At 40.5% G+C, this 26,430-nt stretch overlaps 1 protein-coding gene across 2 annotated transcripts in view; it reads left to right on the forward strand.

The window, feature by feature from the left end:
- The window catches only part of smad2 (SMAD family member 2), a 120,340-nt gene extending 97,725 nt beyond the window's left edge, over nt 1-22,615 (forward strand). For both annotated transcript variants that reach the window (XM_043717159.2, XM_043717223.2), the window contains 3 exons: nt 14,688-14,825; nt 16,535-16,679; nt 21,589-22,615. In XM_043717159.2, coding sequence (XP_043573094.2) covers nt 14,688-14,825; nt 16,535-16,679; nt 21,589-21,712 — 407 coding nt within the window. In that variant the 3' untranslated portion in view covers nt 21,713-22,615. The remainder of the gene's footprint in view (nt 1-14,687; nt 14,826-16,534; nt 16,680-21,588) is intronic.
- Nucleotides 22,616-26,430: the final 3,815 nt, after the last annotated feature.

Below are 26,430 nucleotides of genomic sequence, written 5' to 3' on the forward strand. Positions count from 1 at the left end.
ACTCCATTCCTTTTTGAAATAAAGACTGGCATTCCATTTCCCCCCTCTGTTGTGCACTGAACTTGGATGCTAGTGCTTTGAGGTTCTTCAGCTGTGAGAAAGAGGGAAAAAGGAGTGCAATCGGATGGACAACCTGGCATTTGCAAAGGCACCAAAAACAACTGCCAAACACAGATTAGTCAACTCTGCAAAGGCATATTGGGAGCTAGTGTCAAAATTGGATGAGCTGTGTCTCAAACTAGCTGAGCAAAAGCCTAACATAGTTGTTCTCCACAGACTCTTAAACTACATCACCATCCTTGGGTTAGGTATGTCATGTGCTGCTAGAAAGACAGACTGAGCAGAGATTCGGGAATTGTAATATACAGTCAGGCAGTTGCTATAGGAGTACTCAACATTGACTTCAGACCCCATAAAGTCTCATGGCATTAGGTCAAACATGGACAAAGATACTTGTACTAATTACCATGTACTGCCAGCCCCTTGGCTGATGAATCAGTATTCCTCCATATTGAACAACACTTAGACGAAGTAAACGTGCAGAATATATGTTGGGTGGGTGACTTAAATGTCTACCACCAAGAGTGCCTTAGCAACACCACTACTGATGACTGAACTGTTTTTAGACTATGGCAAATAGTCAGGGAATCAAAAGGTGAAAAACAATTCTTGATGTCTAGACTGCACAGAATGTGATTTGGTCGCTTGTCTGAACTGATCAAGCCATCTGTCACACTAATATCAATACATGCAACAATAATCGTCATCCTCCCTGGAGAGGGTGCCTCATCAATTTGCCTGCCACAGATATATCCTTCCATGATAGAACCTGTAAGAGTGGCCATTGTGCTGTCCTTTGGCGACAAGATGCCATCTTCGCATTGAGAATAACCTCCATTGTGTTATGCAGTCCTTTTGCTTTGCTCGGTAGAATAGATTATGAATAGGTCTGCAACTCAAGACTGGGCATCCATAGAATGCTGTGGACTATCAGCAACTGAATCATATTCCCAACAAATCTGCAACTTTGTGGCTTGGCATATCTCCCACTTCACATGTTGCTGTCAAAATAGGGAGTCCACCTTGGTTCAGTGGGAAGTGCAGCAGGGAATATCAAGAGTTGCACCAGGCATATCTAAAAATGAGGTGATGAAATAATAAAAACAGGACGCATTGCTTGCCAAACAGCATAAGCGGCAAGTGAAAGAGTTAACTGATTCCACAACCAATGAATCAGATATAAGTTCTGCAGTCCTGTCACCTCTAATCATGAATGGTACTAGATAATTAAACAGTCCAGTGGGTGAAGGCTTCACAATACCACCATCCTGCAGCTCAGCACATCAGTGAAAAAGATGAGCTGAAGCACTTGTAACAATCTTCAGTCAGAAATGTCACATAGATGATTCATCTCAGCCTCCTCCAATGGTCCTCCGTATCACTGATGCCAGTGTTCACCCAAATCTCTTCATGCCATGTGACTTCGAAAAATGGTAAAAGGCATCGGATATTACAAAGGCAGTGGACTCTTGACAACACTCCAATAGTATTGAAGTCTTGTGTTCCAGAACTTGCTGTGCTGTGAATCAAGCTGTTCCAGACAGCTACAATGCTGACATCTACCCTACAATGTGAAAGATGAATTCAAGTATGTCTTATAGTCAAACCAGGACAAATACAACCCAATCAGTTACAGCCACATCAGTTTACTCTCTATCAGTAAATTGATGCAAGGGTTTCATCCACTGTGCTATTAAGAAGCACGTGGTTAGCAATAACCTGCTCACTGATGCTCAATATGGGTTCTGCCAGAGCCACGCTGGTCCTGACCTCAATGCAACCATATTTCAAACATGGAGAAAAGAGCTGAACTCGAAGTGAGTTGAGTGTGGCTACCCTTGACATAAAGGCCATGTTTGAACGTATATGGTCTCATGGTGTCCCAGAATTAGTTTGTATGTGTATCAAAACCACTGATTTTTCATCCTCAAACTCGAGAATGTTTTGGAGTGCTAGCAAGACGTTCTTGACACTAGCACCCAAGAGACATCATACTATCCTGCAGTCTTGTTTGCATCCACAAGTGTGCCCATTCTCTTTGACTGAAAACTCTATTAAATGCAGCCTTCCTACACTTATTCTCGCTGTCGCGCTCAGTAGAGCTATACAAGAGCATGGCGGATTTGGCTATTAGTAATTTCCTCTACTGTTTGAAGCCGTGCAAAGCCCAAAGAAAAATGGTTGTGGTTGTTGGAACTAAGTCACCTCAACTCTAGGGCACCTCTGCTGGAGTTCCTCGGAAAGAGTCCTTAGCCCTGCTTGCTTTCAGCTGTTTCTTCAATGACAATGACTGGAAATTGTGTCCTTCAGCCAGCATCATAGTGAAACTGTCTGGGAAGCATGTCAAAAAGTGATGTGGGGCAAAAGAAAGCAGTTGATTGAATGAGTAAGGTCATATTTTTATTGCTGCTTTAGTTTGTAGTATCTTTAGTTTGGATTTATAGTTAGTAAGGACATTTAATACAGAGGTCCAAAACGTGTAAATCATCTAGGGCTGAGGGGTTGCACGGGGGACAAAGCAAGAAGGTGGTGTGTTCCTGCTCAATGTGGGTGGTCAGGTCCATTGTCTGGGACCAGACCATTTGCAGGAGGTGTCTCTAGCTGCATTCTCTGGAAGCCTGTGTCTCAGATGTAGGACACAGGAGTATCTGCAAGGTTGAGTGTATTGTGGGCACCATGTGCAAACAGATGGTCTCTTCAGAGTCTAAGATTCTACAAACAGTGGGAATGAATGACTACCAGGCAGACTGCAAGGACTAGGCCGACAGTGAAGGGATCTCTTGTCATTCGGCCAAAAAGCTGATATGTTGTTTTGGATATTCTTGGGGGAATAGCATTCAGGAGGAAATTACTAATAGCCAAATCTGCCATGCTGTGGTATAGCTCTACTGAGCGTGAGAAGGGGAATAAGTGCAGGAAGGCTACATTTAATAGGGCTTTCAGTCAAAGAGAATGGGCACACTTGTGGTTGCAAACAAGATTGCAGGATAGTATGATGCTTCTTGGGTGCTAGTGTCAAGAATGTCTTGCTAGCACTCCAAAACATTCTCGAGTTTGAGGATGAATAATCAGTGGTTTTGATACACATACAAACTAAGTTGATAGAAACTATGATGAGGTCCTAAAAGCATAACAACATAGGAAGCAAGTTCAAAAAAAGGGCTTCAACGTAGTGGTCTCAGGTGTGTTATCAGGGCTGTTTGCAAGTAAGAGTGAAAATGCAGGATATATTGGATGCATATGTTGTGAGAGTGTGAGAGGAAGAGAGTTTCAGATTCCTCTGTCATTGAAACTGGTTCTAGGGGTGGTGGAACCAGTAAAAACTAGATGGATTACACATGGGCAAGAATGAAACTTATTTCCTCAGGGGAGTGTTGCGACTGTGCTTGTGGAGGATTGCCATTGTCCAAAAACGGAACTGGACTGGCCATATAAATACAGTGGCTTCAATAGTATATTGCACCCAAGGAATCCTGTAGCAGGTTCCCCAAAGCCCGTCCATCATCTGCAAGAGACATAAGGAATGTACTCGAACATTCCCCTAAAAAAAAATTGCCTGGATGAGTGTAGCTCCAATATTCAAGAAACTTGACACCATTCAGGATAAAGCAGTCCACTTGATAACTACTGCAACCACTGCCTCTGCCAGTTGCAGCTAAGCATACTATTTACAAGATGCTCTTGTACAAGAAATTCACTAAGGCTCCTTTGAGAGCACTTTCCAAACCCATTACCACTCCCATCTAGAACAGGGCAACAGATTAGATTACATTACATTACATTACAGTGTAGAAACAGGCCCTTCGGCCCAACAAGTCCACACCGACCCGCCGAAGCGAAACCCACCCATACCCCTACATTTACCCCTTACCTAACACTACGGGCAATTTAGCATGGCCAATTCACCTGACCCTGCACATCTTTTGAACTGTGGGAGGAAACCGGAGCACCTGGAGGAAACCCACGCAGACACGGGGAGAACGTGCAAACTCCACACAGTCAGTCGCCTGAGGCGGGAATTGAACCCGGGTCTCAGGCGCTGTGAGGCAGCAGTGCTAACCACTGTGCCACCGTGCCGCCCACTGCGGCACAGATCTATGGGAGCATCACCATCTACAAGTTTCTGTCCAAGCCACTCAGCACCCTGTCTTAGAAATTGCAAGAATTAAAAATAAATTTTGTGGTCTTTGATTTGTATGGTGTCTTCTGTCTGGGAGCTCCAATATATTCTATTTCATCTATTTTTATTTTTGTTAAAAATTGTTATTCTCCTTGTTTGTGATTGTAGTTGCACTTATCCATTCAAATGTGTAGCATTCAGAAAATGGATGCAAAGCTTCATTTGTGGTCAGACCAACAACTTAAGCAGATTTATTGTGACTTGTTGTTTTTGAACTTCATGTCATTGTGCATGTGAGCTCCTTGACATTTTAAATATGGCCTACTCTCCTAACTATCTTGCTATCTGTAATGATTTATGCATATTTACCATTGGTCCCTCTGCTGCTATCACCTTTATAGTATTGTAGCCTCTGTTTTATATTGCTGCTCCCCTTTCTTCCTCCCAGTATGAATCTCTTTGCATTTCTCTGCGTTTTAATTTCATCTGCCACTTGCCCACCCATTCCACCAACTTGTCTGACGTTTTAAAGTTAAAGCAACCCATTCTTAGTTTATGAAGTTTTTTACCATCAACAAATTGTGAAGTTGTGCTATGCACATCAAAGTCTAAAGCCATTAATATATTGTTAGGAAGATCAAAGTTATGATCATCCTGAGTTTGGATCCTGTTGTAAACCTTCCACCAGTCAAAAGAATTACTGTCTCTGAACTGCTATAAAACCACACGTATGTAACATTTGCATATCTCCAGTTGTTGGGCACCACCCTGTATCAAAACAGGATTGGAATGTTATGACCTGAATCTAAGCAACTTCAACCTTGCTGTCTTCCATATGTTTGTCTATCTCATCTGTCCTGGTGATGTATCAAATATACCCAACTTGTGTTATTTGGTAGTAGATAACTTAAGTATTTTGAGAAAGATATGATTGTCAAAAGTTTTTCATCTTGCCCTTGCCAGTAAAACTTGCAAGAAATAACAATGTAATGATATACCATTGGTTATTCTCTTAGAGCAGGGTGCTGATTAGTTGGTAAATATTTCCTGGTACAGGCATTACCATAGAGAACCCACTAGTTAATTACTGCCAAGTTTTGTTAAATTTTAAACAAGGCATGATGACTCCAACTGGTCAAGGCATTGCCCTGAGAAAAGAACCAACAAATGTTTTGTTGTGTTGAAACAGGTGCAATGTGTATTTATGCTTTCTGCCTGCAAAGAGCAGATTCCAGTGTATAAATATGTAGCTTCTGGTAAATGCATACTCAGCTAATGATCCTAAATTGGTGGTCAGCATAATTCTTAGCACACTCCATGTAACACACGTTGTCCAATTGTGGAAGCACATTTCGTGTTGACACAGTCCAACATTTTGCAAGCCCAAGCTGCTGCTATTTTCATTATCTTGCTTAGTACTCCTGTGGTGGTGGAGGGAGTGGATGCTTGTGGATATGGTGCCAATCAAGCAGGGTGCTTTGTCCTGGTTGGTGTCAAGCTGCTTGTATTATTGGAGATGCACTCATCCAGACCAGTGGCAAGTATTCCATCACACTCCTGTCTTGTGCCTTGTAGTTTGGTGGGCAGGCTTTAGGGACTCCGTAGGGGAGTTTCTCGCCTCAGTATTCCTAGCCTCTGACCTGCTTTTGTAGCCACTGTTTATATGGTATTTCTGGACAATGGTAACCCCTCAGGATACGGAGAGTGCAAGATTCGGTGATGGCAACACTATTGAATGTCAAGAGTTGGTGGTTAGATTGTTTCTTATTGGAGATGGTCATTACCTGTCATTTGTGCAACTGATTTACCACTAATCAGCCAAGCTTGGATATTGCCCAGATCTTGTTACACTTGAGCATGGACTGTTTCAGATTCTTGAGGAGTGGTGAATGTTGTTAAACATCAGTGATCAATAAGCTGATAGACTCCAACCAGCGCATATTCTTCACCTGATTGCCACTGTAGTTTTTTCTTGATTCATTCACAGAATGAGGGCATTGCTGACTAGGCAGCATTTATTGGCCATCCCTAAATGCCCAGAGGGCAGTTAAGTCAACCACATTGCTGTAGGTTTGGAGTCACATTTAGGCCAGGCCAGATAAGGATGGTTGTTTCCTTCCTGAATGGGCATTAGCGAAGCAAATGGGTTTTTCCAACAATTAAAAATGCATTAATGGTCATCATTAGACTCTTGGTTTCAGATATTTATTGAATTCATATTCTACCATCTGCCGTGACAGGATTCGAGAAAGTGGCAGCAATTCGGTTCCTTGATGTTACACTTGATCAAATGTGGCTTTGATATCAAGGGTTGTCACCCTCGCCTCACACGTGAAATTCAGGTCTTAGAGTTATAGAGATGTACAGCATGGAAACAGACCCTTTGGTCCAACTTGTCCATGCCGATCAGATATCCCAACCCAATCTAGTCCCAACTGCCAGCACCTGGTCCATATCCCTCCAAACACTACCTATTCATTTACCCATCCAAATGCCTCTTAAATGTTGTAATTGTACCAGCGTCTACCACTTCCTCTGGCCGCTCATTCCATACACGTACCACCCTCTGTGTGAAAAAGTTGCCCTTTGGGTCTTTTTTTATATCTTTCCCCTCTCACTCTAAACCTATGCCCTCTAGTTCTGGACTCCCCCACCCCAGGGAAAAGTCTTTGTCTATTTATCCTATCCATGCTCCTCATGATTTTATAAACCTCTAAGGTCACCCATCAGCCTCTGACGCTCCAGAGAAAACAGCCCCAGCCTATTCAACCTCCCCCTATAGCTCAACTCCTCCAAACTTGGCAGCATCCTTGTAAATCTTTTCTGAACCCTTTAAGTTTCACAACTTCTTTCCGATAGGAAGGAGATCAGAATTGCATGCAGTATTCCAAAAGTGGCCTAACCAATGTCCTGTACAGCTGCAACATGACCTCCCAACTCCTGTACTCCATACTCTGACCAGTAAAGAAAAGCATATCAAATGGCGCCTTCACTATCCTATATACCTGCGACTCCACTTTCAAGGAGCTATGAACATGCGCTCCACCCTTTGTTTAGCAACACTCCCTAGACCTTACTATTAAGTGTATACGTCCAGCTAGAATTTGCTTTCCCAAAAATGCAGCATTTCGCATTTATCTATTTGCTATTTCTCAGCATATTGGCCCATCTGATCAAGATCCGTTGTAATCTGAGGTAACCTTCGCTGTCCACTACAAAACCTCAATTTTGGTGTCATCTGCAAACTTACTAACTGTACCTCTTATGCTCACATCCAAGCCATTTATATAAATGATGAAAAGTAGTAGCACTGTTACTTCTTGCACTCCGCTGGTCACGGCGCCCAGTCTGAAAAACAACCCTCCACCACCACCCTGTCTTCTATCTTTGAGCCAGCTCTGTATCCAAATGGCTAGTTCTCCCTGTTTTCCATGAGATCTAACCTTGTTAACCAATCTCCCATAGGGAACCTTGTCAAACGCCTTACTGAAGTCCATATAGATCACATCTACTGCTCTGCCCTCATCAATCTTGTTTGTTACTTCTTCAAAAAAACTCAATCAAGGCTTTGTGCGTGGGAAAGCACATCTCAAAGACATGTTGACTATCCCGAATCAGTCCTTGCCTTTCCAAATACATGTACATCCTGTCCCTCAGGATTCCCTCCAACAACTTGCCCACCACAGTCAGGCTCACAGGTCTGTAGTTCCCTGGCTTGCCCTTACCACCTTTCTTAAATAGTGGCACCAAGTTTGCCAACCTCCAGTCTTCCGACACCTCACCTGTGACTATCGAAGATACAAATATCTCAGCAAGACGCCCAGCAATCACTTCCCCAGCTTCCCACAGAGATCTGGGGTACACCTGATCAGGTCCTGGGGATTTATCCACTTTTTTGCATTTCAAGGCATTCAGCACCACCTCCACTGAAATATGGGCATTTTTCAAGATGCCACCATCTGTTTCCGGACATTCTATATATTACATGTCCTTCTCCACAGTAAACACTGATGCAAAAGACTCATTTATTATCTTCCCCCATCTCCTGCAGCTGTACACAAAGGCTGCCATGCTGATCTCTGAGGGGCCCTATTCTCTCCCTAGTTACCTTTTTGTCCTTTTAATGTATTTGTAAAAACCCTTTGGATTCCTCTTAATTCTATTTGCCAAAGCTATCCTGATTTCCCTCTTCAGTATAATCCTACTTCCTTTATATTCTTCTAAGGATTCACTCGACCTATCCTGTCTATAGCTGGCATATACTTCCTTCTTTTTCTTAACCAAACCCTCAATTTCTTTAGTCATCCAGCCTTCCCTACACCTACCAGCCTTTCCTTTCACCCTGACAGGAATATACTCTCTCTGGACTCTTGTGACCTCATTTCTGAAGGCTTCCCACTTTCCAGCTGTCCCTTTACCTGCGAACATCCCCCTTCCCCCCCCCCCCCAATCAGCTTTTGAAAGATCTTACCTAATACCATCAAAATTGGCCTTTCTGTAATTTAGAACTTCAACTTTTTGCATCCATGTGTGAACTAAAGTTATAATGAGGGTCAGGAAGCTGAGTGGCCTTGGCGGAACCCAACTGGCATAAGTGAACAAGTTGTTCCTAAGTAGGTGCTGTTTGATAGCACTGCATGGCAACATCTTCTGTCACTTACTAATGATCAAAAGTAGACTGATGGAGTGAAAATAAGCTGGCATGAATTTGTTCTGCTCTTTATGTGCAGGATATACCTGGACAATTTTCCACATTGTTGGGTAGATGCCAGTAGCTGTATTGGAATAGCTTAGCTAGGTATGCATCATATTTTGGAGCACAAATCTCATACTATTGGTGGAATGTGTAACCAAACACACTCTTGTTTAAAGATAGTCTGTTCACTTGAAGTATTGCCTGGAAGTCTTTATTTCCAGTTTGCCTGGGCAAGATCCATTCTATTCCCCAGAGGTCTACACTTGCTAATTAGGTATTCTTACTCCTGACTGCTCCTTGTTCTTTTCTATAACTGACCTGAGCCTGTCATCTTTGATCAGGCCTGTCTTGTTGCTTAATGGCTGTGTTCTGAACAAGAACCGTACAGCTCAGGAACAAGCCTTTTGGCCCTCCAAGCCTGTGCCAATGCAAGCCTTTCTGAACTCAAAACCTTTTGCATCTGTGAGGTCCATCTTGCTTTATTCTCTGCTTATTCATGTATCTTTGAAATTTGTCAACATCAGCCCTCACTTTTTTTTAAAAATGCCATTTTGTCATCTTTGACCATTCGAAGTAAACTGCCTTAACCCACTCCCACCCCGTTATTCTTCATTGCCCTGCTGCCGCAGCTCTTTTCAAAGTCAAGAAAGACATTTTGAGATTCTGAAGGTAAACTATCTGTACTTTGCTAATTCTGCCTCTAAACTTACCCAATTTTAGTTTTAATTACTTCATTTTTGGTAACAGTACCTCCAAGCCCAAGACCCCATCTCTGGAATCCCTTATCCGGGGCTGAATAGCTGCCTCTGCTGTAACACTTTCATGATGCAATGAAACATGCACATCTCTTTTTCCACATTGTTGTTATTTTAATCTACCATTTATTGACATGTTTTGACACACATAGGGAAGATTTGATTTAATTTATTATTGTCACATGTACTGAGATATAGTGCTAACCAGGCAAATCATACCTTACGTAAGTGCTTCAGGGAAATGGGACAGAATACTGAATATCATGTTACAGCTACAGAGAAGGTACAGACAAAGATCAATTTTATATGAAAGTTCATAAGCGGGGGGGAAAAGCTGTTCTTAGATCTTTTCGGTAGTGTTGATAAACTTTTGTATTTTCTGCCCAATGGAAGAGGCTGAAAGAGAATATAACCTGTGTGGGAAGTGGTCTTTGGTTATGTTGGCTGCTTTTGAGGCAGCAGGAAGTATCAGTGGAGTCAATGGATGGAAGGCTGGTTTGCATGATGGACTGGGCTACATTCACCACTCTATAACTACTTCTGGTTTTGGGCAGAACATACCAAGTTGTGGTACATCCAGATTGGTAATGCATCTATAAAAGTTAGTAAGAGTCATTGTGGACATGCTGAATTTCCTTTGCCTGCTGAGGAAGTAGAGGCAAAGGTGTGCATTTGTGATAGTAGTGTTGAACTGGATGGACCAAGTGGTATTTTGTGGGTGGCACAGTGGTTAGCACTGCTGCCTCACAGCGCCGGAGACCCGGGTTCATTTCCCGCCTCAGGCGACTGACTGTGTGGAGTTTGCACATTCTCCCCGTGTCTGCGTGGATTTCCTCTGGGTGCTCCGGTTTCCTCCCACAATCCAAAGATGTGCAGGTCAGGTGAATTGGCCATGCTAAATTGCCCGTAGTGTTAGGTAAGGGGTAAATGTAGGGGTATGGGTGGGTTGCGCTTCGGCGGGTCGGTGTGGACTTGTTGGGCCGAAGGGCCTGTTTCCACACTCTAATCTAATCTAATCTTTACTCCAAGGAACTTAATGCTCTCAACCACCTCCACCTCCACAGTTGATACAGACTGGTGTGTCCTCTATACCACTTCCTGAGGTTGATGGCCAGCTTTTTGTCTAAATGACATTGAGGGAGAGATTGTGTAAAGACAACAATGTGACTAAGCTGTTGGTCTCTTTCTGTAATGTGTACTGTCATCTGACCCAGTATGGTCATGTTAACATGTTGTCTGTCAGATTCCCTTTCATTCTTTCCCCTCTAACCTTAAACTGACACCCTCGAGTCCTCTATTCACCAACCCTAGTAAAGACTGAGTGAATGTATTCACCCTATTCATGCCTCTCATGATCTTTATATACCTCCAAGGTTCCTCCGTCAGTCTCCTGTGCTCGAAAGAAAAAAAGTCAGAGCTTGTCCAACCTCTTCCAGACCAGACAACATTTTTGTAAATTTCTTTTGCAGTCTTCCCAGTTTAATATCCTTCCCATAATAAGATGACCAAAATTGAACATAATACTCCAAGTACGGCTTCCCCAACATCCTGTGTAGCCTCAACATAACTCCCCAACTTCTATACTTGATGCCCTGACTGATGAAGGCCACTGTGCCAAAAGTCTCCTTCACTGCCCTGTCTGCCTGTGGCTCTACTTTCAGAGAACTGTGAACCTGAATTCCAAAATCCTTCTGTTCCACTATACGTCTTTAAGGCCCAACCAATCACCATGAAACTCCTACCTTGGTTTGACTTTCCAAAATGCAACACCTTACACATATCTATATTAAACTCCATTTGCCATTTCTTGGTCAACTTCCTCAGCTGACTAAGGTCCTGCTGCAATTTCTGATAACCTTCCTCACTGTCCACAATACCGCCTATTTTAGTGTCATCAGCAAACTTACTCATCATGCCTAATACATTCTCATCCAAATCATTTGATATAGATAACAAACAGTAATGAGCTCAGCACTGACCCCTGAGGCACTCCACCAGTTACAGGCCTCCAGTCCAACAAGCATCCTTCTACTATTACCCTCTGTTTCCTACAATCAAGCCAATTGTGTATCCAATTTGCCAGCTCCCCCTGGATTTCATGCGATCTAACCTTCCAGAGCAGCATACCATGTGGAAGCTTATCAAAGGCCTGAACTGAAATCCATGGACTACGTCTACCACCCCGTCCTCATCAACCTTCCTGGTAACTTCTAACAAGAACTCTCTCAAATTTGTGAGGCATGATCTCTCACTCACAAAGCCAAGCTGGCTACTTCTAATAAAAGGAGAAAGTGAGGGCTGCAGATGCTGGAGATCAGAGCTGAAAATGTGTTGCTGGAAAAGCGCAGCAGGTCAGGCAGCATCCAAGGAACAGGAATCCTGAAGAAGGGCTTATGCCCAAACGTCGATTCTCCTGTTCCTTGGATGCTGCCTGACCTGCTGCGCTTTTCCGGCAACACATTTTCAGCTACTTCTAATAAAACTGTCTTTCCAAATGCATGAATATCTTATCCCTCAATCTTCTCAAGTAACTTAGCTACCTCAGATGTTAAGCTTACTGGTCTACAGTACCCAGCTTTCCTTTGCAGCCCTTTTTGAATAAGGGCACAACATTTGCTACCCTACAGTCTTTTGGAACCTCGCCCATGGCTAATGATGCAGAAATATCAGCCAGCGCCCCCCGCAATTTCTTTCCTCTTGCAGTGTCGTTGGCTATATCTGGTCAGGGCTAGGAGATTTATCCACCTTCTAATACATCCAACACCACCACTGTGATATGGACTGTCCCCAAGATATCGCCGCTAACTTTCCCAAGTCGTGATGTCAAACATAGGAGAAATTTTCAGAGAACCTCACCCATCTCCTGCAGTTCTACACATGTCCACATTGGTGCTTAGGTGCCCTATTCTCTTTGCTTTGTAGTCTATTTATATTGTGTGAGCCTTGCCACAGTCTGCATGTGTTGGTGTGATTTAGTCTGGGACTCTAGTCTGATATTGTCTCTTGGCATTTCTAATAGCTTTGTGAAGACTGTACCTAGATTTTCTGTATAGGTCAGGGTTGCCTGACTTGAACGCCTCAGACCCGGATTCCAGAAGGTAGTGTACTTCCAGTTCATCCATGGTCTTATGGTCTGATTTGCCAAAATGCACGAGGGAGGTTGGAACGATCGGCCTTTTTAGTTGTGTGATAATGATCCAGGGTGTTTGTGCCTCTTGTGGGACAGGAGCCATGTTGGTGGCACACTTGAGGTTAGCCTGGTTAAAGTCACTGGCAATGATGAACAAGGCATCAGGATATTTCACCTGAAGGTTATTTGTGATGATGTATATTTCATCAACTACACTGTTCACTTCCACGCAGGGTGGGATGTAAACTGCTGTCTGGATGGCAGATAATAGAGATGGCACTTCACTGTTAGATATTCTACATGTGGAAGCAATAACTGCAGTGTCATCACAGTGAGCATTAAAAGGCGTTGATCAGGATGCAAACCAGTGTACCCTTTGCCTTGCCTGAACATGCTGCGCAATAGATTGAGAAGCCCTCTGGTTGTAAGGCACAGTCGGGTGAAGCAGGAGTGAGCCATGTCTTTGTAAAACATATCACACAGCAGTCTCTGTTTTCTTTGGTAGGTGAGTCCAGGTTTAAGTTCCTTTTCTGGCCAAGAGGTAGGGATGTCACAATAGACAATTCTTTCCACCTTTTTTAAGTTGCACCAAAACACCAACATTTTACACATCTGTACTAATGTCTGCTTACATAAAACAATTTGTTGGCACTTTTTTTTTAAAAAAAAACCTTAGATCATTCTTTCCTTTATTTAAGGCAACATTTAATTACTTGCTCCCACAATTGAAATTGTTTTGTGACCTCAGGATGTCATAAAATGCTTTATAGTAATGTAAGAGATGTGATAGCTGACTTGTGCAAAGGTCATACTAACAGTTATGTGATATGGTTGATTTAATTTGTTTAATTGACCAGAGCACTGGCGAGAACTCTTCTGGTATTTTTAAAAATGCTGTTATTAAATCTTACATGGGACTTCCAACAATGAAGTTTCTGGAGTGGGATGAGAGAGATGTGACTTTGAATTGAGAATGTGACCAGTGAACCAAGACTGAGACTCTGCTTAGAAAAACAATTGCTGGAAAAGCTCAGCAGGTCTGGCAGCATCTGTGTAGAGAAACCAGAGTTAGCATTTCTGGTCCGATGACTCTTCCTCAACTTGTTTTTATTTAGAAAAACAGGGCCTGATTTGAAGTTATCCTACTGATGAGTCTTTGTAATTATTCAAAACACCAAATTGTGATAATTCAGACTTTTCTACATGATCAAGTGTAAAGTAGCATCCATTGATTTATGCTTGCATGCTTTGTTTCTTAATCAGTTGTATAGGTTTAAACTCTATATACCATCTACAGGCAATTCTGGGATAATGTGAGCTTAGACATTGCAATTTGGCTGTATTATCGCTGAAGAATTAGGAAACATTTTGGAGAGCGCTCACCTCCGTTAGCAATAGTGCGATGTCAGTGCCGAAGTCTCTGCGCTGATCTGTGCATGCTCGATGTCAGCGCTGGTCTTCATGCCGTTCTGCGCTTACACCGATGTCAACTGCCAACAGAGCAGCTTTTTTTTAAAAAAAAAATTTACGATGTTAATTTACTTTGATTTCATTAATAAACATGATTTCAGCTTTCAGGCTGTGCTACACTTTGTTAGATTTTTGGGGTGATTTTTGAGCAATCATGAGTGATTTCTTCTTTTCTTTGCTAGTCTGCCCCTAACCTCACTTTTGTTTCCCCATAGGCCCCATTATTTCTATTAAGCGATTTTCTATTAAGTACGGTTTTGCCAGAAAGCAACTACGGTGTTATAGGAGAACTACCTGTATTAGTTTATCTTAACTGTTCTAAATAGTCCCTCAATGTAATCTTTATTTTGAAAAACCAAATATCTGACTTATTAGCTCATGTCTCAATATTTTGCTGAAAATGCGCATCTTTATAATGGAGAAACATTCCTCAGATAACCTTTTTTCCCTTTTCAGGCAGAGGAGTAAGGTTATATTACATTGGTGGGGAAGTTTTTGCAGAGTGTCTGAGTGACAGTGCCATCTTTGTTCAAAGTCCAAACTGTAACCAAAGATACAGCTGGCATCCTGCAACAGTATGCAAAATTCCACCTGGTAAGAAAGCTTTAAGTGCCTAAAATCATGAACTCTTGCTGTCTGGTCAAAAGAAACTGGTCAGTCTAAGAAACGTACAGCTCATGTATTTAAAAATGAATTATTTGCTAATAGTTATGTACCTCAAGTTCTGCTTTTGAATACTTTAATAATCACAATTCAAAACCTATTCATGAAGCAGCAGTGCTGAGAGATGTTTGCTGTGTGGATGACCTAGCCAAGCTACAGAAATTCAGTTTTTAAGAAGAAAAAAACAATAACTGGGGAGGGGGTCTTGTAGCTTTTTGATGCCTTCTTGATGACAATGTTTTGCCAATTGGAGTTAACTTGATAATCAGCAAGTGATTAGTTTGGAAATTTGGCATTCTTGCATTTGTCCTGATGAGTGTAAGATGCATTCTCCACTCCTCCCTCCAACAACCTACCCCCTTTAGAGAATATAAGCATAAGATTAGATTACTTACAGTGTAGAAACAGGCCCTTCGGCCCAACAAGTCCACACCGACCCGCCGAAGCGAAACCCACCCATACCCCTACGTTTACCCCTTTTACCTAACACTATGGGCAATTTAGCATGGCCAATTCACCTGACCCGCATATCTTTGGACTGTGGGAGGAAACCGGAGCACCCGGAGGAAACCCACGCAGACACTGGGAGAATGTGCAAACTCCACACAGTCAGTCGCCTGAGTCGGGAATTGAACCCGGGTCTCTGGCGCTGTGAGGCAGCAGTGCTAACCACTGTGCCACCGTGCCGCCCGAAATAAGCTAGCCAAGAAATCAATGTAATGCATCTGTTCTAAACTGCTTCCTCAAAAGGACCAAAATGTAAACAATACTTCACATGTGGTCTCGCTAATGTTTTGAATGTTATAGCATCACTTTCCCTACTTTTATACTCGGGTAACAAATGCCAAAATGGAATTTATCTTCCATATTACCTTCTGTATGTAATGGTAGTTTCTGCCATCCAGGTCAGCCATGGGCATCCAGATCCCTCTGCATCAATGTATTCTTAAGTTCTCTCCATTTAGATAGTAAATTGTCTTCCTTTTCTGTCAATCAAAATGGATAACCTCATACTAATCCACATTAAACTCCACATGCTAAATCTTAGCCCATTCACCCAACCTATCCAGATGGAAATTTTTTCATTGTAACTTACTTACCCACATATTATAGTGTCCTCTGCAAATTTGTCTGTCATACCTTCTATGCCAGCATTCATGTCATTAATATGGATTATAAATAGTTGGACCCAAGAACCAAAGGCATCCCACTCATTACAGCCTGCTATTGGCCTGAGGTCTCATGTAGACCAAACCAGGAAAGACTGGCAGTTTTCTTCCTTAAAGGGCAATAGTAGACATATGGGGTTTTTGATATTTGACTGTAATTATATGGTTTCCAGTAGGCTGGATTTATTTATATTTCAGATTTTTATCAAATTCAAATTTCTCCTATGGTGGGATACAGTTTTCATCCTCTTTATAAATAAATGATCATGAATTATATTGAATAGAGCTATACAAGTGTTTTTGACATTTGAAAATACCCATGTCCTGTCTTTGATTTGTATGCACCATCAGAACTATATTAAGTAATAATTAGAGATGCTCTGTGAATGCTACTTGCTCTTTAAATTTATCTCTAAATTTACTGAGTGCCAAGTATATTGTAATTTGCTATTTTATAATTCTGTTTCTCAGGTTGTAACCTAAAGATATTCAACAACCAGGAGTTTGCAGCGCTTCTAGCTCAGTCTGTAAACCAAGGCTTTGAAGCTGTTTACCAGTTAACGAGAATGTGCACAATTAGGATGAGTTTTGTGAAAGGTTGGGGTGCTGAATACAGGTAAGAAATTAGTGACACTTATGTAGCTTTTGTTTCCTGCTTTCTCAATGTGATGGGGGATATTCACTGCTGAACAGTAATTCTGAGCTATTGCATCTAACTTGGTGAAATGAATTATTATATTTTACTAACAGTGACATTGATCAGGAGTCTTAAATATTCAATTTTTTCCAAAACTCACTTGCGCAATAGCTGTGACTTCACAACCCTTTAACCAGCTAGTATTATGAAACCATTTATGATTACCTGGGTCCCATAAAACTTTGTATCTTGAGACTGCACTCATTGATATCCCTGGATCCACAGCACAATGCAAAGTTGGGAGCACATGATTATTTTTGATCACGAGAATCATCAGGCAAACTTGTTGAACCATATTAAATATATCTGGGTTGATCCTGGATAAGGAGATCTGACAGTGTATACCATGCAACAGATCTGGCCCCTTACTATAATTGTGCTATATTGACAAAACTGCTTTTCTTTTGCATTCTGATCTCCTTGCACACTGATGTCCTTACAATAAAGGGTATGATCACTTGCTTTATTGTTAACTATATTAAATCTGTGTTTTGCATACAAGAATCCTCTGCATACCAAACATTTGCTAATATCTAATGTCTTCAATAAGCAAGCTGTTTATCCATTCTTCCCTCCAAATTGGATAACTTCACATTTTACCACTTTCACAATCCAACGCTTCCTTTTCCAATCATATTCCGCATCTACATCCTTTTGTATATATGTTTATTCTTAGTCCACTAACCAATCCTCAGTCTATGTTATGATCTCCTCCAGTCCCACAAATAACCATTTGCATGGCACATTATTGAAAAGCTCCTTTGAAAAAAATGCAAATCTATCATATACACTGATTCTCCTTGGTTACAATAGCTGCACATTTTTTAGAAAGTAAAACGTTCATGATTTTTATTTGACTGAACTGTGAGGCACTGTCAAGAATATTCAAAGAAAAATATTGCTGTAAAATGAGTTTTCACTTCTTACAATATCTGGTAGGAAATTGAGCAAAGCAAGAAGTATCTGAATGGATTTGGAATTTTGAAGTCCTTTGAATTGTATATCAAATTGTCCTTTGGTTTGTATTGCTGTTAAATGGAAGATCTGTGATAAAGGTTACTGCAAGCAAAACTGAAAAACAGTTGCATGTGCTAAATGTAGAAAAACACAAGAAGCCTGAGTACTTATATTTTGAAATTTAAAAGCTCTGTGGTCACCATACTCTAATAATATATTGGGGAGTAAGTGAGGTCTGCAGATGCTGGAGATCAGAGCTGAAAATGTGTTGCTGGAACAACGCAGCAGGTCAGGCAGCATCCAGGGAACAAGAGAATCGACGTTTCAGGCATAAGTCCTTCTTCAGGATTCCTGAAGAAGGGCTTATGCCCGAAACGTCGATTCGCCTGTTCCCTGGATGCTGCCTGACCTGCTGCGCTGTTCCAGCAACACATTTTCAGCTCTAATAATATATTGTATGAATTGGTGTCATTGTGAATATAACTTTGTAGTAGATTCTGAAACCTGGAGCTGTTAATCTAAATGTTGCTCAAACTAACATTGACTAGACATAATTCAATCCAAAAAACTGCAGTAGTGGGTTATTGATTTCAGACTTAAAATTGTAGACATGTGTTTGAGCATTGTTAATTGCATGTAACTAGTGCATTGTTGCAAAAACTAATTAAATGACAAATGGAATTTTATCTTTAGAAGTTTGAAGTTTAAAATGGTAGAAATCATGCTTCACTTGTACAGAGCCTTGGTAAGACCTCATTCTGCAGTATTGTCTAACTTACCTGCATCTACCCTGTCAAGTTCCCTAGGAATCTTGCATGCTTCAATATGGTTGCTTCTCATTCTTTGAAACTGTGCTTGAGTACAAGTTGAGTGTACTCAACCTCTCCTCGTAACACAGTCCCTCCATACCCAGTAGCAATCTAGTGAACAGTGTTCAGACTGCCTGTAATGCCAATACATCATTCCTTAGATAAGGCGACTAAAACAAACCTATCCCTCCCTACTTTTATACTTCATTCCTTTTTAAATAAAAGCCAACATTCTTTTTGCCTTCCGTATTACCTGCTGAATTTGCATGTGATTACAGAAGCTAACATACGAAAGGACTCCCAATGCCCTCAATGCTGTACCTTTCTGCAATCCATCTTTCTACACTAACAGTATACTATATTCTTCTTGATAACTCGCAGATTGGCCATAATCTCATTAAAAGGTGCTACTGCCTCGATGAGCTGTATGGTGTACTTCTCCTATATCTTGTCTCCGAACATTCCTGCTGTTGCATTCATTGCCTTACCTAATAAAAGCAAGCATCTCAAATGCCGCCTTAACTGTCTTATCCACCAGACATATTGTGTTTAAGGATCTGTGGCCATGCACACCAGAATCTCTCTGCTTCTGTGTGTTTCATTGGTCCTACCAGTCATTGAATACTCCCTTGCCTTGTTAATCCTCCCAAAATGCATTGCATCATTTTTCCTGATTTAAATTCTGCCTATTGAACTAGTCCATCCAGACTGTCCCATAGTCTAAGGCTTCCCCTCATGCAGTTTACTACACTAATTTTTGTCATTTGTCATCCTACTCAACAAATCTCCCAAATCTGCATATCGACCGTTTAATGTATGGTACAAACAACAAAGGTCCCAGCATGGAACCTTGCAATAAGTCTTTGGGTTTTCTGTCATAATGACAGCCTTCAATCATCACCCTCTGCCTCATGCCACATTTTGAACCCAGTTTTTGAATTACCCTGCACCCCATGCGTTCTGACTACCTTGACCAGTCTTCTTTGCGAGACATTGTCAAAAGCTTCTCTGAAGTCCAAGTAGACAAATCAACTTCACCCTCATCAATATATCTAGGCATCTTGAAGAACTCAGTCAAACCTGTCGGGCCTGATCTTCCCTGACAAAGCTATGCTGACTATCCTTGATTAATCCTGCCTGTCCAATGGACTGCAGCAGTTCAAGAAGACAGGTAACTAGCATCTTCTCAAAGGAAACTATGGACAAGCAACAAATGCTGGCCCATGTCCTTTGAGTGAATTTTTAAAAATCTGTCCCCCATAATTTTTCTGAAAGTTGCCCAATCATTGATGTTAGACTCTGGCCTTTGGTTCCCTGGTTCACGCCTGCCATCCCCTCCCTTGCCTCCCATAAGGACCCAGGGAATTATCCAATTTTAAACCTATTTTTAAAAAAATCTAATGCCAAACTGATTTGTTCAACTGTCACTCCTCTCTAATTTCTATACCAGTAATTAGAGGTGCAAAGTGCCCAATTAAAATCTCACCTACATCTTCTGGCTTCCTCACTGCCTGCTGCAGACCTGCTCTTAACAGCTGTGCTCTTTAGAACTTGACAAGCTCAATGATAGTTGTGCTGTTTAGCCACTTGATGGATTTTGAAGTCATCAGTCAGTAAATTCTGTACCCTTATCACCCTCTGTGCTTCCCCCAAGTAGTGTTCGAGGTACTGAATACTAATTCATCTGCGGGAGGGTAGTACAGGTTAATCAGGAGGCTTCAATGACCATTGTTTCAAATAAATATCACTGTCAGCATCTTTGCTAGTGCCTGTCTGGGATAGTGATGGGGATCCTGAATTGTGTAATCCTGGAGCTGCAGACTCTGCCATAGATAGTGTTGATGAGTCAGCTGTGCTTTGAATTCTGTTTGCTCTTTCTGCTGTTTGCACTGAGCCTCTGCGTTCTGTTTGGTGCTTTCGTGGATGCTCCTCCAGTTTGTGCTCTAGGGCAGGTTATTCTGCAAATCAGTCAGGACGTTGCATTTGTTTTTGCAGGCTTTCAGGATGTCATTGTAGTGTTTCCTATACCTTCCTGGCGATTGCTTGCCTTTGTGGAGCTCTGAGTAGAGCTTGTTGAGGAAGTCCAATGTTGGGCACGTGAGCAATGTGGCCTGCCCATCGCAGCTGGTCACGCATGACTAGTGCTTTGATACTGGGGCTATTGATGCACCTATCCTGCCAGTGGATTTGCAAGATTTTGCAAAGCCAGTACTGGGATTTCAGGTATCTGCTGTGCATGATCCATGTTTCGGATGTCGGTTGAAGGACAGGAATCATAGTCTTCTGTAAATTGTGCGCTTAGTGCTGGTTTGAGGTCTCTGACTTGGAACGTTCTGTGCCTCGGGCATCAAAAGCTGCAATGGCACATTGGAGTCAATATTGGATTTCGTCGTTCACACCTCCTCAGGATACTCTTGAAAATGAATTGTCTTGTGATAGTTAAAGTTCGTGAACTACTTTAAATGGGACAAACACCACTTTTTAAGACATACTTGTTGCAGTCTTTTAAAAAGTAATTAAGTCAGGAGCCATAGCCTAATTCCTTTATAATAGAAGAGTACTAAAGCAAAGAAGCACCTGTTTGTAATGAAACTTTGAAGTCTATAAAATAGGACCAAATAATTGCAACAGTGATAATGGTTAAGGAAAGCAAGGAAAGAATGTTGACTAATGGACTGGAATATTGCGCTCCTTTTAATAGTACTTGGAGATCTGTTATACAATCCCAGCTTTAATCTTTTATCCAAGTGGGCATCTGTAACAATACAAAGCTTCCTTAATATTTCGGTCAGGTGAAAAACCTGGATAAAGTTCATAGAGTGGCATGTAGCCACTAGCTTGTACCCACCTGACTGATAATTATATTGCCAATTGATTCAAAATATTTTTATTTGAATTAAAAGAGCAAATGCAATAGCCATTTTGGGGCAAAAGTTTATTTTTGACAAACTCACCCATTTCAAATCCACACAATTTCAAAATCTATTGTATTTTAGTCTAACTTATTTATTGTACCTTCATTACATGGTACTAATTGTTTAAACTTTTCTTTGTTCATTTAGACGGCAGACTGTGACGAGCACTCCTTGTTGGATTGAACTTCACCTGAATGGACCGTTGCAATGGCTTGACAAAGTTTTAACCCAAATGGGGTCTCCCTCTGTCCGTTGCTCAAGCATGTCCTAAATAACTATGTCCCTATTTCAGTATCAAGATGGGACTAAACATAAGATGGAGTCAAATCAACAGACTTAAACAGCTTTTCTGTTTTAGTATTTGTGTTATTCCCAGAGACTATCTGTTTGTTAATACAAAACAAAATCAAAAAGAATGGCACTTGATCTCATCAACTTAAGCACCTTGTTGAGTTTTATTACCCCACACCCAGATTATGACAAAAATTTATTAGTATTAGTGTATTAAACACATGAATATAGCTTATGGTTGAGGGTGAAGGGAAAGCTGTGTAAAAAGACATTTTGCGTTAATGCACGTGTCGAGTGTCTGAGGTCCATCAATGACATGTACAGTAATTCAGTTGTGATTCCTAGCACATTAGTTAGAATGGATTCTTCATTAAATGAAATCTCTATCGCTTTCTTTGTCTCATCCCCCACCAGCCCCTTCCCTGCCTTTAATTAATTAAAATTTGATGAGTAATATAATTGATACACATTGCAAATAAAAAGCACAGTTAATGAATTTAAAATTAGAAACTGAAAAGTAGCTGGTAGTGGGAAGCATAACATGAATTTTAATTTTCCACGTTGGATTATAATTACCATAAACACTCATTTATTAACAAAATATCACTGGCATTTTGGTAAGAATTTTTTTTCCAAAGATTGAGGTGATACCCTTATTGCTGGAGAAACACTGAGTTGTGACAGCCAAAGTTAGGTAAATTTGGACTCACCACTAAAAGGAATGAATGTAGCTGAAACTGGCATTTCACTATCCATACATTTTCAGTGATGGCCTATAAAGGGACATGGAGAAAGTGAGGACTGAAGATGCTGGAGATCAGAGCTGAAAATGTGTTGCTGGAAAAGCGCAGCAGGTCAGGCAGCATCAAAGGAACAGGAGAATCGACGTTTCAGGCATAAGCCCTTCTTCAGGAATGAGGAAAGTGTCCAGCAGGCTAAGATAAAAGGTAGGGAGGAGGGACTTGAGGGATTCCAGTGCCCCTCCCCCAAGTCCCTCCTCCCTACCTTTTATCTTAGCCTGCTGGACACTTTCCTCATTCCTGAAGAAGGGCTTATGCCCGAAACGTCGATTCTCCTGTTTCTTGGATGCTGCCTGACCTGCTGCGCTTTTCCAGCAACACATTTTCAGCTATAAAGGGAAATGGACAGAATTGTAGTCAGATCCGGCATGTTGTTGATTTTAGTTTAGGAAAAATGTCAAATTATAATAAATTTCTCCTAAATGTAGCTCATCTGAAAATAAGTGAACTTCATGAAAAATGGGAATACTTTATTATTTCACAGCATTTTATCAAATCGTTAAATAGTTGGACCTTGCATTAAACAGCATAATGCAGTTTATTTACCTTTGGTACCTGTTCAGCCTAATTCTGATCGTATTGATTCAAAATGATGTAAAATTGAGAAGCTTGTAAGCTATTTTAGCCTCTATTTCATTTAAATTTGTTTTAGAATGTATATGGTACTGATAAATGCTGTTCTCTCTATTCCTGGCATTATGTAGAGGTTGTAGCTGTTCTTATGCATGCTGTGACAATAACTTTTGCTGAACTCCTTTTGCTTATGATTTCTTTTGTGTCACTATTTGGGGAAATTCTTGGAACAAAGGTTCACATTTATCAAGGCTTTTAAAACTTGAAATTGACAATGTCTTAATGGTAAACTAGAAGACCCTTCACACGTAAGAGATAAATGCCATATTGTACTTACCTTTGCCTGATAATTGTAAGTTTTAATATTGACCGAAAGTTATGTTCCTTCTCCCAGCACTGAAAATTTGTGAAACTGGATAGTAACAGCCAGTAAAAGGATCTTTTCTGCAAATTGTTGAGCAATTTGTTTCTGAAATTAACAGTATTGGGGACTGGGGCTTTGTTTGAAAGGGCCCTTTTTTAATACTAGTATGTTACTCATGGCATTGAAAATATTTGGATTTTTTATTTATTGATGCCAATCACTGCTCTTCATTGAGTTGTTACCTCTGGTTCAGAAATAATCAATGCAAAACCATGAGGTCTGTGCCATTTTCATTTTAGTTGAAGCCTGATTTTTTTTTTTTGGATCATTTCTGTAAAGTGGGGTGGAGGGTGAGGGTAACAAGTTTATATGAACCATATTATTAAGCCAATTTTAGGTATAGGCTGAAAGAGTACAATTGAGAAAATTGCAGCTTCAGTGTTTTTAGTCAATTTTGCATTTAGTCATTTTGTCAGTGCAGTGTCATGTTAAATATAATGGACGTTGGTTACATCTTGTAAATATCTATTACTGATTTAAATTGTCGTTCAGTCTTACATTGGACTTCTCATACTTGCAGAATATCCGCTTAGGCTAAATACTCCCTTTTTCGGAAGGTAGAAGTTAACCACAAACCTCCTTTACTTCCTACTCCTTCCTCCCCCAAGCTGTAAAAAGCTGTGAGATGTAGTGTAAAATTATAAATGACGCATCTTAATCATTTTAGAATTGCAATTTTTTTATTTAAACATTGCTTCTCTGAAGCAGTGATTTGACTCACTTTTGAATTATATTTGAGAAATAGCCACAAAAAGGCACAATCCACCTTGCAATTTTAATATAATGATTGGATAATAGCTGTACATGTTCTTCATGATCCTCACACTCAAAATTCATGCACCCAAAAATCATAAAGAATACATATTTTAATGTGTTCTGATTGTTTGGCAGGGTGGCTACAGGTGGGATCTTTTTGAGGGGCTATGTAACTTGTAAAATAGAACACGTACAACTTGCTAATAATTCTGTGATCTAGCTGTCTGTCATATATCACTTTTGTGGCAGCTACAGAATTGCTTTTTAAATTTCTTTTTGTTGTTTTATCCTCTACATTACACTAGTGCTGTACTTTGTAAGTGCAACTGGTGATAGCTTATTTTTTGAGAACCGACATGGCAAGTGGTTAATGCTTCCAAAAGGTGTACGGCGATGGCTGTTTGTAGGCCATCTGCTTGCCATAAAGTCTTGGAATGAATGAACGTAGTACCAAATAATAGAAGATGGGCCAGACCTTTGAAAGGAAACTAGCAGAGCCTTTACCATTCTACTTGTGAGCTTGTTTTACCAGTAGAATTCTGTATTGGTAGAACTGATGAACTTGAGGGGGAAAATATTTCAGGTTTGTTGCATATGCAGACAAAGTGAATACACTAATAAAAATTTTAATTCTGATGTCCTTTTGTTTTTATTTCGAATGTGGGGCTGTATTGCAAGCTATAAATTTAATAAGTGGAATGAGACCTGAATTCTGTCTGAATACAGTACAAAATGTCAACACTTATTACCCAGAAATGATTAGACTTTTTTTGATAATACTGTTTCTGCTTTTGAGGTATTTGGAGTTCTCTTTCCATAATTGCATAATACCAATGCTAAACGATAGGAAATATCTTCGCAGTCGAAGTGGACATATGTTGAGAGGCAATGTGGTACTAAAAAGAAACCATTTTAAAAAGATGTTTTTCTCCCTTTGGTTAATATAATTTATGGAAATGTTATGCAATCGCTGCCTCATTTTAACCTTCAATATATTTCGTAATCTGAGGGATTAGGACAGTGTTATAATTATACTAATGGAATTTAAATGTTGAACTGCATTCAGAGGATTGAATGCCTACCTTTTGGTTTTGATGTCGGGTCCAGTGGTTGACTGTTCCTTCAGTCTTGAGTAGCTCACATCTACAGAGGACAAAAACTAGCTAACCATCCAGATGCTAACCACTCTGTCTGGGAGATTGTTGTGGTTATCAACATGACACCGCTTTTTTCTCTGAACAAAGCTTAGAGGCGATGTGAAGAAAAGTAATCAGTAATGCTAGACTTAAAATTGTGGATGCATACATTTGTGGATTATGAGAATTATGTGGATTATGAGAATTAGAATTTAAGCAGTTTTGGACCTTACTGACTTGTAAAAGTTATTATGCGATTGCTTAGAACTATTAAGTCAACGTTGAAGAAAACTATGCTGTATTTGCTTTTATTAATATAAAAGTCGCTTTGGAAAGCTAAGTGTTTCATGAGATAAGACTAGAGTTCTATATCTTTTAATGATTAAAAAAGCAGACCCATAAAATCTGAATAAATCTGTGCTGTTATTGAGTAGTAACAATTTTTGAACTGAGGTAATTACTGTTTCTTATTCACTATATGTCAAGAGTTGCGGACAGTTGAAGTTTACAAGGACAAGCAGTGCTGTTTCTCGCCATGTGTCTGACCATTGCAGCTGAAACTCTCAAACTGTTTCACCAAAAGGGAGGTATAGAAACAGCCTGGTAAGGTTTCAAAAATCAGGACACTTTCTCGGGTGAATCTGAAGTCTGGTCTGAAGATTCTTCATTATTTTGTAACTGTCAGAAATCTGATCTCATTGACAGAAACTCAAAGGAACTGAAGTCAGCATTTTTTTTGTCATTTGACTTTGTCCCTTAGCCTAGATGGATGTTGTTTTGTTTTTACTGTGTGCCTAAATTCCCCCAACCATAACATCTCTGCAGAGTCACGCATGTCTTTTTGTCCTGTTGTGCACAAATGTATGCTTGAGATTAAGGGGATATTGTTTAATTTCTGTGTAGCTTAGTTGATAACCAGTTTGCCACTTATTTAAAGAATAAGTTTGCCAGAATAAACATGTTATTTTGAGTTCGTTGAAAAGTCTGGTGAAAATATTTTGTTCCAGTG

This window comes from Chiloscyllium plagiosum, unplaced genomic scaffold (genome assembly GCF_037043375.1).
Source record: "Chiloscyllium plagiosum isolate Xiang-an unplaced genomic scaffold, Cpla_swu_hap1 HiC_scaffold_1, whole genome shotgun sequence".
Lineage (NCBI taxonomy): Eukaryota > Metazoa > Chordata > Chondrichthyes > Orectolobiformes > Hemiscylliidae > Chiloscyllium > Chiloscyllium plagiosum.